Source organism: Strix uralensis, chromosome 19 (assembly GCF_047716275.1).
Source record: "Strix uralensis isolate ZFMK-TIS-50842 chromosome 19, bStrUra1, whole genome shotgun sequence".
Lineage (NCBI taxonomy): Eukaryota > Metazoa > Chordata > Aves > Strigiformes > Strigidae > Strix > Strix uralensis.
The window spans coordinates 13599884-13612281 of NC_133990.1; the positions used below are offsets into that span (position 1 = coordinate 13599884).

The 12398-nt window shown below is 37.8% G+C and overlaps 1 protein-coding gene across 1 annotated transcript in view; it reads right to left on the reverse strand.

Annotated features, from left to right (window-relative positions):
• Positions 1-12398, reverse strand: part of PRKCA (protein kinase C alpha) — a 160545-nt gene that overhangs the window by 42251 nt on the left and 105896 nt on the right. The window contains exons 6-8 of the mRNA XM_074889307.1: positions 6539-6695; positions 6309-6443; positions 5465-5561 (exon numbers count right to left, since the gene is read on the reverse strand). Of these exons, the coding sequence (XP_074745408.1) occupies positions 5465-5561; positions 6309-6443; positions 6539-6695 (389 nt within the window). The remainder of the gene's footprint in view (positions 1-5464; positions 5562-6308; positions 6444-6538; positions 6696-12398) is intronic.

Here is a 12398-nt window from a genome sequence, read left to right on the forward strand (position 1 = left end):
AGCCTGCAAAAGGGAACTACAGGTCCAGCTTCTGCACAGCCTTCATCAGTGATTCCACTGGCACGAAGAAGCTGAAAAAGTAACTCATGTCATGATAATCTGAAAACAGCCAAAGCAACAGCACAGGGTGTCCGGTGCCACCAGCTCCAGTCCTTGGGAAACACTCCAAAGCTGGGTCACGTCACTTCTCGGCAGCAAAAAGAGCCCATCAGGCAACCGGGCAACAATACATAAACGCTGCTCCTGGATGGTTTATCTAGCACCTGGATCAGTCCCAGAAAGGGGAGATGAAACAGAGCATACAACCAGTATGGCCACTTTGCCTGGGTGCCCTGCCTGGCCTTCCTACTACACACGGGTTTATGGATCTGGCCCACAACGTCAATTAACAGATGAAAATGGTACTTGCTTTTACTAACACCAACTGGTAATTATTTTGCAGAAAAAGTACTTATCAGAATAAAGTCATCTTATTGTGGAGTGATTTTGTTGTTACTCACTTAATTAAACGAACGGCACAAAACTAACAGCCATGAAAAGCGACTCGCACCTGATGTCTCAGCTGAAATCTCTAACCTAAACCCACCGTGAAGCTGGTGGCCACAGCGGTAGGGGTGGGTGTATGTCCCCAGGGAAGCACCTCCCAGGGTCCACCAGAATGGGCCCGCAGGGATCCCCACGGTGGGGACAGTACTCTGAGCTCTCTCTCAGAAGCTACGGGAATGATTTTGTTCTACCGAAACCCACACCGAGAGCTACACTAGAAAAAAATAATTAGAACAGAAGAAAATGTCTGACATCTGAAGAGTATGCACCAGGAGGACCGTTACATATCTTCCCTGCAGATGCCTTAAAACGAAGATTATATGAGCAGTAACCTATTCCCTCGTAACAACTTGCCTGGATCACTTCAATTATCAGAGCTGACTGTAGTGACTCCATCCAGATTGCTGCCATCACTTAATATACCTTGTACTTGGTAAATGTATCCACATATGAGGATTATAGCTACTCTATTCTTTTTTTAATTAAAAAAATCATTGATATGGACTGTAACAGCTGCTTTATTTTTAATAACATTTTTCCATGATGGTGATGTGGAAAGAAGGGGACAGACAGAATAATTAACCAGCCTACTTTTAAACCAGTATTATTCTATTATTATTCTAAGGTGATATTTAAGTATCAAGAAGTGCTTTACTAAGCAGCAAATTACAGGAAACAGGGCTTGACAAAACTGAAATAACTCCCTACAATAGAAGTTTTAGAATTTGCACGTTTCTCTTCCCCAAATAAAAAACCAAAACAATGCCCTAAGTGGCAAAAACATTACTGCTCAAATCATACCAGGTACGAAAAATACAACAAGGTTGCATTATTTCAATATTCTGCTTTTTTCTCTGACTAGCAAAATACTGTAACAGGAAAATAAGCATATAACAAATAGTAGATATTGCAGTTAAAAGACTTGCTAGTTTGGGTCCATGGAGCCACCTGGGACTGTTGGGAGTTCCCATGGCAACCTCAGCACGGACAATTATGGAGCAGCTACAATTATTCTGAATATGCCTGTTGAGGATGGAGTTTCGTTCTGAGATGGCCACAAATAATGCCATTCCAGAGAGAAAATTCACAACCAGAGGTTAAAACCAAATGAAAAACAGTGACAGATTTTATCCTGCCTCCACTTCCTACAGGAGTATATTTTTATCTCTAAATATTAATAATGATGTATCATCTATAAATCACCGAAAACAGATTTGATCATACTGCTAAATGAGCAGATAATTGATTTGTAAAGTTTTAGTGATAGGTGAGATCCAGAAAATATGTAGATTGATTAAAATCTGTTGTATAGAAAATACTGCACTGTACCTATGCATAACATACCTCAGTTTCTATATACTGGACAACTTTATATAGATAATACATAGACAGTATAGAAAAGAAAACTCCTTGAAATAAAATCTAAAAATACTTAACGAGGTCACTGCGTGATTCAGTTACTGAAACCGCCCTCCTCCTTAACTCTTTCTTTTCCAAATTTGGTCCCATTTGTTGGATAGGATCTATAACTACTGGGCACAAATCAAAGTGTTCATTTTTCAACTGGTTTAGAACTGGCAGAATGGGCCACGAGGAAACTTTTGCTTGTGACAATGGTTTTACTGTTCAATTACAAATGTAAGTGAAGAGAATGTTTGATTCTATTATTTATTTACAATCTTGTATAGCTATTTTATGGTAGATTTACATTGAATAAATGACTTAAAGAATCTGTGCCAGCAGGTCCAGTAAGTAAAGCAGCATACCAATGAGATTTGTGTGACTAATAACCACATTTAAATAAGAAGTCTGGGTTATTAAAGTGGAACTAGAAGGATGTGATAGGATTGTGTAAACAGTTTGAAATCAGTGGGAGCTTGAGGTCAAATCTTAAAGACGTCTGTTGAACTATAGACACAGGCAGATATTTTAAAAATTCTCATTGATTTAAATGGGACGTAGCTCCTAAGTGCTCTTGAATGTTCTACTAAGCACATTTCTAAACTTGAGTCAAAAGGGCAAAGTGAGTTTTAAGAATGTCTTAGACTTTTTTTTTTTAAGACCAGAAACTGCTTTCAGAAATTTCACATCTACCAGTTCTCTGATCTTTTACAACCTCAAAATATTCTTATTCTTTCTTAATATTACAGAATGAAATTCTCATCCTAAAGTTTCTCCATTATCATATAGCTTAGGTTTGTATATAGGCCTTTTCTCTGAAGACCAGCATTATTCATTTTAAGTATTTGGTATTAGTAATGCAATACTTTTGTAGAAATTGTAATTTTGTACTCAAAATTAAATCAGTGTAGCTTGGATATCAATCACACTGTCATATATTGAAAAGTAGACCAAGCACCACAAATGTAGACTTGATTAGCAAGCACTCTGAAGTGACTGTTTTCTATAAACTGATAAATGAGAAGATAGACCACTATGACCTCTCGGTCTATCTATATTTTTAATCTTCCTGACAAATACACTCCCCTAGTAAAATGGCAGTCAGGATCTGCAATCTTCTTCCTGGAAGGTTTCAAAGCTGATTTCAGAACAGTGGAAATATTTATTTAGATGATGACATTAAATCATAAATAGCAGCATATTTCTCAGTGCTATCTCCTTGTTCCTTAGTATAGGGTACCTAAAATAAAATGACTATGTAAGCCAAGATATAAATGATAAGAAAAGTAACGTAAAAGATGATCAGAATCAGCACCACTTATGTGCCATACCAGAATAGCTAATAAGTGAAATACCACCATTCAGACATCTGTGCTGTTAATTTTTATAAGCTATCACAGTAATTCCCTTGAAACCAAGTAAGAACATTACTTGGAGGGTACTGCTTCCCTCTGTTCCTTCTCACAGTGGTAAACTTTGAGGGAGAGTAAGAGGCTGAATCTAAATCCTTTGACCATGTAATACCGCATTGTACTAGCCTTGGTCTAGTTATAATTACACGTTTTGTTTGGCTACCAATATTCCCATATATTGCCACTAAGTTTTAAAACTGTTCATTATGCAACTCTGTAAATGATATTCCTGGAGACACTGTGTTCACTGAAAACCTATTCCCTTACCTTGATTAATTCAGACCACTAAAATAGCATCAGCCAGGCTACCTCCGGAACAGGGAAAGCCTCAAATACACGGTGCTGAAGCTGAACTAATTAGGCTTAGAGACAGACTAATTATTTCTGAGGCAGAGCTGACCCTGTGTAAAGCTGTTGTTTCTGGGACCCAGTCCAGTAGCTTTACACGATGCAACCTCTTAGGATTTCTACTCCACTTCATTGCAGGACATGGATAAACCCTGACTGTTCATTCTGAAACCAGTGTATTTACAGGAGGCTTAAGAAAAAAAAACCTAAGAGACTGCAAATTCAATATGCAAACATACTGCATATAATAACTGATGTTTTTAAACAGACAATGTTAGTGACTTGTCTTTGTGCTGTCTCTGTCTTGAGAAAAAACAGGTAGATTTCTATATCTATACCACCAACACAGACATATCCACCCAATTCCAGACTCTGTATATTGCACAGAGACATGTAAGGGGTGAAAAGAATTACTTTTGAAGCTATTCCTTCTAGGGAGGATAAAAAGGAAATATGATCTTGAATAGAAAATGACCTAGTGCAGCAAAATAAAATCACACTGGTCAGATCACAATTGTAAAGAAAGGAAAATGGAATGGAGATTCAAATACTTCTCAAATGTATAACAAAAATCATAGTTCATGCTGCAGACAAAATTATGGTAGCTGATCCAAATGTGTTCAGAAGAAATTGATGCACCTTTTCTTTTTCTTTCTTGAAAGTTGAACATGTGCCGTTTTTCCTCACTTTCTTGGGTTAACCCATCTTTTATAATAACAATGTAGAATTCTGCCTGATGGTGAACATAAGAAATTGCCATTTCAGGTTGAAAGGGACAGGCGTGTTTGTTTATGCACAATAGGTACATTAATTACTTTTCGTATAAACAGCCAGACTGAAGTTGTAAATGTTCAACCAGAAAAAAGAAAACAATACTGTAGATTGAAATATTTCAAATTCAATATTGTGTATGCAGCTGGAAAGAGCCGTCAAGTCAGATGAGCTGAAGCCAGTACAGCCATCAGCAAAACACCTCCCTCCCCAGACCATACCTGTCCTGTTGCTGGGTTTAATGGCCAGCAAGTATTTTGCTGTAATATCAGCTGTAGCTGTCAGAAGAGACAGAGTTGCTGGCTAAGGCTGTTCATTAAGAAACAACTCCTTTGCATGGCACGGCGAGACCATGCTTGTGACTACCAACCACTCCAATGTGCACCACAGAAGGCAGGAAGACTGTGGAAAGTATCGCTGTTCTTCAGTGTTTCTTTCCTGCACATAACCAGCAATACCTCTTAGCCTTAAAAACTTCCATACCCACGTTAAAGATACCAGAATTTCAGACGACAACCTTTTACAAGGATTTTGAGGCTCCAAGTAATCAGTAATTAACATTGTAACTTTTTCTTTTTTAAAAAAAAACATTTAGTGTGAAACATTCTAAGTATTAAAATACTGCTGCTTCTGAGAATTTCATTTGTCAAATAATGTAGATACTAGTGATAATGGCCGGCAGATTTTGCAGCAAGTATTAAAGACATTGAAATTATTACATATACTTGACATAAAATATTTTAAAGTATCAACTTGTAAGTGTCCTAATAGAGAAGCTGAACTGTCAGAAAAATGATACCACTACTGAATTAAACCATTTGGTCCAATCTTCAAGAAACCCAAAGGCACATACTGCTGTCACAGGCAACAGAAATAGTAGCAGTCTAGTCTATATATTTTAACAGGCCTTTTTTTTTTTTTTTTTTGGTAATAAAGTGAAAAATACATGCAATATACAGTTGCACCCATTTGTGTTTAATCCTCACCTCAAACTTCTGCCGGAGCTCTGCATTTCCATCTTCACCAGCATCTGGAATTGGAACATTATAATATTCACCTTCTTCTTGATTCAGCAGCTTGTACCTGTGGAACATTTGATAAAAAAAATGGTGACCTTAAAGTTTTATTCCTGTTAGATTTAAAATCCGATTTAGTTGTTTGTGTGTGGTTTGTATCAATGTCACAGGTATGTAAAGAATTGCTTTCAAAGATCTAAAGCAAACTCAGAAACAGAATATATTTAACCTAAAATTAGATCTTTAATCCCAAACTACCTGCCAAGGCAGTTCAACGGACATGGAAATTCTTCCCACCCATCCTGTGGTATGATGGAAAACATCAACCCTGAAGAACCTTGTCTCCAGTGCTTCCACAGCCCTAAACAATTATCTTTGACGAAATGTACTTTTTCAGAAGATGTGATGAGTTCTACCCCTAGCCTGGTAGGTAGTAAGATGGCATTTTATAAAATCACTTCCCATGTACTTTGAATTTGCAGAGCTATATATAACATGATACACTTAGTAATGAATAGATCATATTTGAGATAAAAATAAAATTCATATCACAAGACTATGCACACAGAATTGAGTTTGCAGCAGCTCCTGGCTCCAGCACAAGTTTCATGAACACCACAGAAGAAAAGCATGCCTTTTATTATTCTCCTTTGTGATACATAGTCTACGTTTCCTAGGTTTAGTTACATTTGCAGTGAATTTATAGCCTACGATACAGTGAAAAGCTCCAAAAAAGGCAGATTATATTGAAGAAAAAGACTGGTTTAAAACTTTTTGATATATTCTTTTCTTCTCTCTTTTCAGAAACTCTTACCATCCACTGGCTGGCATTTTCATAAGCTCTGACACCCCAAATGAAAGAGATCCCATGAAATCATTTCTGGTTGTTCGATCCCAGTCCCAGACCTCTACGGATAGCCGTCGATCTTTGTCTGTAGGTTTTAATTTACTAAAAAGGAGAGAAATAGAGGAATTTTCAATACCACACTGAAATAAATGATTCAATACATACAAGGATACTACATTAAAAGGTGTTAAACTTACAATGTGAATGACTCATTCCAGTCTGGATTCAGAGTAGAACGGATGGTTTTTGTTTTTTGTTTACTTTCATTCTTAGGATCTGGGATAAGCTTCAGTTTAACATAAGGATCTGAAAGTCCGTTTGGATCCATGGGAATTAGGTTTTTTGCTTCTCGCACTGTCAATACAAAACACAGCTAATTTGTATAGGATTACAAATCACCATTAAGAAAGCAATAACATGTCAGACCAGAGTTATTGAAACATGTTAAAAAATAAAACAAATAAGACGTGAAACCCACTTGTCAGACTTGGCAGGGAAGAAACTACTTGTAAAGTAAGTTTGTACTTAGTGATATTTATAAGAACAGCAGAGAGAAATGACAGGAGAGAACAGCAATTCACAACTGACGTGCAGCTTCCAGGCAGCTCTTTTCCTGCAATGGAATGATTAAATGTCCAAATCCATCACTATACATTTTTAAGTGGGTAGCAATTCTTTGTGCTTTTATTTCCTCATCAGTCTTAGGTTATAAAAGTACAGGACTACCAGCCAAATACTAAGATAGGTTATTTGATACAATCCCTCACTGGAAATTATCTAATGCTAAACTTCCCTCGGATTCATGGTTCATTAGCTGTCAGATGGAATCGCTGTAAGCATTATGTCATGACAGCAACCAAAGTAAAAGCACAGAGAAGACGAGTTTAACTTCAGCTTCGCAAAAATGTTAATGCAGCTTCTACTTTTACAATGTCAAAAGAAAGCAAAAAATGAGTTAATATATCTCATGTTGCTACTGGTGCCCAAGGAGAGAGAACAGTCAGCGATCTGCACAGGGTGCCACTCCCGCAAGGCCACATCCCTGCGTGGAACAAGGCAGGTGGGCAAGGGTGGGTTACGAAGGCATTTACTGGGGGCTCGGCTGCCTTCGGGTTTCAGTCTGGCTGGAGTTACTGCAGCAGCTGTGGGGGTTGTTAAGCCACTCAGAAGTCACTGCAGAAGAGTGGAGTATTCCAATGGATGACCACGGACAGCACTTCCCTCCCTCTTGTAGAGGACCAGCATAATGTCTGAGTAACATATATATAAGGTTTTATTCTGTGTTAACAGCATTCAGCCATCAGCTTCTGCTGAACCTCAGGAGAAGAGGTGAATTTTCCTCGTGTTGTGAAACCCCATCCCACCCAAACCGGTCGTGCTGCGATGAACTGCAGTGATCGAGTTGGGATGGGGAATTTAGATCTCAAAACCTACTGGGAGCAGTAATCCTCTGGGCTTGTTTTGGACAGAAAATTGCTTTCATTCAGGAATTCCTGTGTGAGATTCATAGTTTAAGATTAGAATTGTTCCTGGAAGCAAAACTGCAAGAAGCTTTGAGGGTGACATAGTTCCTAGGGTATGAAGGAAGGCCAGCATTTAGAAGTGAGTCACTAGAGATATTATCCCAGTCTGACAGTACTCTCAGCTACTGCTTTCACAGTGTCAGCGTCAGAAGGGCTTTTTAATTTATCTACCTAACTGAAGAAATCTGAAAGGAAATTTCAGAAAGATCAACCCTTAAGTCACCTAATATTCCTTGATGGAAAATATTTCCTACAAAAATTTGAACTTTAGTGTCACTTAAGAGCTCAGAGCTCACGCAAAAAAAAAAAAAAAAAAAAAAAATTTGTCAGGATCTTCAACAACAGATAGTTAGTTTGCTCAAGGCACTCTCTTCCTTTCCTCCCATATTTAAATTGCATTTTCATATTACAAACAAAAATTATAGACCTTCCCAGGATTTCCACCAGTTATTTTCCAGCATGGAGGTTGAATAGCATCCAAGCAACATGGGTATTTTATAATGTGTTGTTTACTCTCATTATTTATAGAATAAGAGGAGGACAGGTTTTGGGCAACAGTCTAATGATGTGTAAACCAGCTGAAGCACATCTTCAAGATGTCCTTTGTTCTCCTTTTAGAAATAAAGGCAGGGCTGTGGTGGACTGACAACGGTGCGCTACTGCTTCCAGACAGAAAGAGATGGACAATGACTGTAAAGTACAGGACAGATACTATTGGGCTTTAATTCAGGCCATTGAAATGAAAGACCGCGGTGTTTGCAGTATCCCCATTATAACATAGCAATGCAGGTGATTTACAAAACCATGTAACAGTTCTGTTGCATTTCCTGTACATCAGATGTAATCACCAGTTGATGTAACTAGCTCTAGGCTGACATTTTCCTTTTACACGATGGAGTGGGTTAGTGCTCATCATGACTGCATTCTTCCAAATGACATAACGGCTAAGAAGTGCTTTAGTGCAAATCTACTATTTAGCTGTTGTGTCATCTGATTCAAGCTGTGGAGGGAAAATTTTTTTGGGAAAAAAACAGCCACTGCCACAGAAAACACCTAATTTTGAACAGTTTGACCTGCTCTGTTTATTTATAATGACAGAGTAACAGGCGTGGTAGAACAAGTTGGAAGAGAGAAATACCAGATATAACTGGTACCTTATATCCAAAATAGCTGTAGAAAGAAGGTAGAGTACAGAAATGCAAGCTACTTATTTGGAACACACTAGTTTATTTGTCAAGATAGCTCTCATGCAGAACAGAAACCCTAATGTAAATTAATTATTGAAATTAGATCATGGCTGGAAAGGAAACACATTAACTTGAACCAACAGTTGATACTGATTAAGTTATGTTTCTTAAATTTGTGTTTTTAAAATGAGAGACAGAAAATGCTTATGGGCTAAAATTTTAAAATAAAATGTAATTCTATTCACTAACTACATTACTCAAATAATTATACCAGAAAAAATATACCGTGTTTTAAAAGAACAGAACAGAAACAAGCATCTGTCTAGCAGAGCATTTCATCTGTAGTTTTCCACAATCCCTGTATAAAGCTGGCAGGCTTTGCAATTGGGGAAATGATAGCTTTCAGTCCAGAGAAACTGTCTCCATTCTCATTTACTCAAGTTTGCCCTTTGAGGGTCTCCTCACCCAGTGGTCAGCTGGAAAACCATTTCTGTTTCCAACCCATGAAAAAAAACCCCTCACCTGATATTAAAATTTAGCACACTGAAAGTGATTTTCAATACTTCTGAGGAATAACATCAAGATTAAATAACTTATTTTAGTAATTTACAATCCTAAAGGGACTAAGAACCATAAAGTGAGTGAAGGATGAAGTGACAGCCTTCAATGCAAATTGCTCTCTCTCTTCTATTTGGTTTTATTTGGGGTTGGGTTTGGGTTTTTTTGTCTTCTTGTGCATGGCAATTATGACCGCACTGCCAGGCTTGGCACATGAGCTATTATTTAAAAATTCCCTTTTTGATTTTTATCTCTATTCTGTAGTTTGGCGTGAGGAGCAGGACTCTCTACGTGTTCTACAGCTTCTCAGAAATATACACTAGGAAGTTTTTTATTACAATTCCTTGAACAAAATGGCTTAATTTTAAGATGGCGTCTTCAGACTAATCCTTTATGTTTAAATTCTACCTGGAGATGCTCAGTGTGACATTTTGAAAAATTGGCTGTGTGGATGCCGAGCCATTCTCTGAGGCTCAGCTTTGGAGAGCTCCCTGGAGAAAGCCGTCACCCATTAGCCTTGATACCTGCTGCCGAGCCTAGAGAACAACACTGACAGCAGGAGGACATAGCAGCACGTGTAAGACTAATTCTTTCTTTTGCAGCAAACACGGAAAAAGAAAAAAGCCCTCCAAATACAAGAAAAAGAGAAGCTCAAAGATGAATTGGGAAGGACAGATGCAACATATACTAAATACAGGCTGCCAAAGAAGTCATTACCTCACTCCTTGTTTTAAGATATCTGGCCAATTTGTACTTTTGTCTGCATAATTAGTACCCTTAGACATCTTTTTTTCAACTGACGTAGGACTTCGTTTCTTGAGGAAACAGCATGATGATACTTGTGCTAAATAGTGCTTATAAAGAATTATCATCTAAGTGGTCCATCTCTTTAAGGGCACCCTATTTTTAACGAGACAGGTCAGGTTTCTGTAAGAGAGCTGACAGGAAGAAGAGATTTTCCCTCCCCACCAAAGGCACTCTCTCTTGCATGTGGTTGAAACAGAAAAAGATAAATTTAAAATAACTCCAAGAAAAATCAATCAAATTACTGTGGCTGAATTCTGCTATAGCAGTAATGATAGCAAGCAATCTCATATTGCTTTATAATTATTAGTTAATTAAACTCAACATTGTGATAGAGATGTTACTCTAATTTATAGATGGTTGAAGTGAGATACAGTTTAACATCACTTGGAGAGTAACTTAGAAATGTAGAATACTACTTGTCAGTCTTCTGTCGTAAGTATTAAGCACGATAATGACATCTGTACGGAGCAAAGTAGCTGGTACAAGCTAAATTTCCTAACATTTTGTCCAGATTAGAGTCTTAACGGGGACTGAGAAAGCACACAGAGGAAAAGACAGTGAAGAGAAGTATATATTGATGTTTCTAACAAATCCAGTCTTGCCTGGGTTTTCCTTCTAAAAACCAGCAATAGTTGTCAACTTGCCATAGGGAAAAAACATGCCATTTTCCTCCTCATCGTTAATGAAGAAGAGTTCATAAATGTTTATTCAGCAGAAAATGTAAACTATTTGATGACTGTCCCATGGTTGTTCTGTTATGATCTACTTATAGTCCAGCAGTATCCACCCTGAAGCCATGCCTAAACGCCCACTTTTCCAGGAATAGTATAAAGACATAAGCAAATACAGAGGTGGTTCTTAGGTATATTCATACTTTAAATAAATATCTAAATAAGACAGAGTGGGCTGGCAGAGAACGACTGACATTTAACGTAAAGAGAAGAAATTCAGACAGAATTTCGAGGAATTCAGAGAGTGGATGACAAAACCAGAACTTTTTCCATGAGGTCATATAGGTCAAAAGTTCCAAGGCATATATGGTTATAGATTTATAACTTCTTGTGATACGAGCAAATAAATTTAGTCATGGGAATGAGTAAATAAATGTTTCTGTCCCTATAACAAAGCTGAATTATTAGCAGCATGAATTTACTCAGTTCCTTTTCAAGTGAGTCAGAGCTACCTTTTTCCTGAATTCCCAAATGCTGATAATAAAACAGTTTACTAATCACAGCAACCATTTCTTGCCAGTCTTTTACTCCCTACAGGCAACTTAGAGGAGCAGAAAACTCTCAACTGCGTGCGAATAGCTGCTTTTAAAAGACGCTTCAAGTCTCAAATGGTCTCATCTGGCAAGCTATCTAGCAAAATGAAAGGGAAGGGAGACCGTTGTTAGCTCCGATACAGTGTAAAGTTTCTGTCTTCCCACAATAAAGCATTAGTAAATTATTCCAGAATTCTCATTACTTCCTGAAGAAGACTGTGGTACAGATCCCAGTGACCTGCCCAGCTTACAGATGACTTAGGTGAGTGACGGAGCATCTTTGTATTCCCAGGCAAGGAACTTTCTCCCCAGTACCCTACTGCATTCCCCTTAATCACAGTTTAAAAGATTTACCTATTACTGAAAATAGCCTCTCTTCCAATTTCTGTACTTGTACTCTGTATGCAAAATCCAAAGCTGCCTCCAAAGCTGCTCAGCTTTCATTAAAGATTTCTTATAAGGTTTTATTAAAACCATCACTGAATGCTTGCTTTCTGGACCTGGTTGTGACTCGCACGTACAACTGGCTCCAAAGTAAATCCTGCATTTCAGACAATTTCCAATTTCTATACAGTTTTCAGCCACTAAAGGGGCTTTCTGATATGAGACTTTCCTCTGTTCCAAAACTACTACCCTGCCCAGCTAAAATTTCTTTTAATATCCCTTCGGAGACCAGTGCCTACTCATTACACCCCATTTCCTGAATCCTGAAAGATGG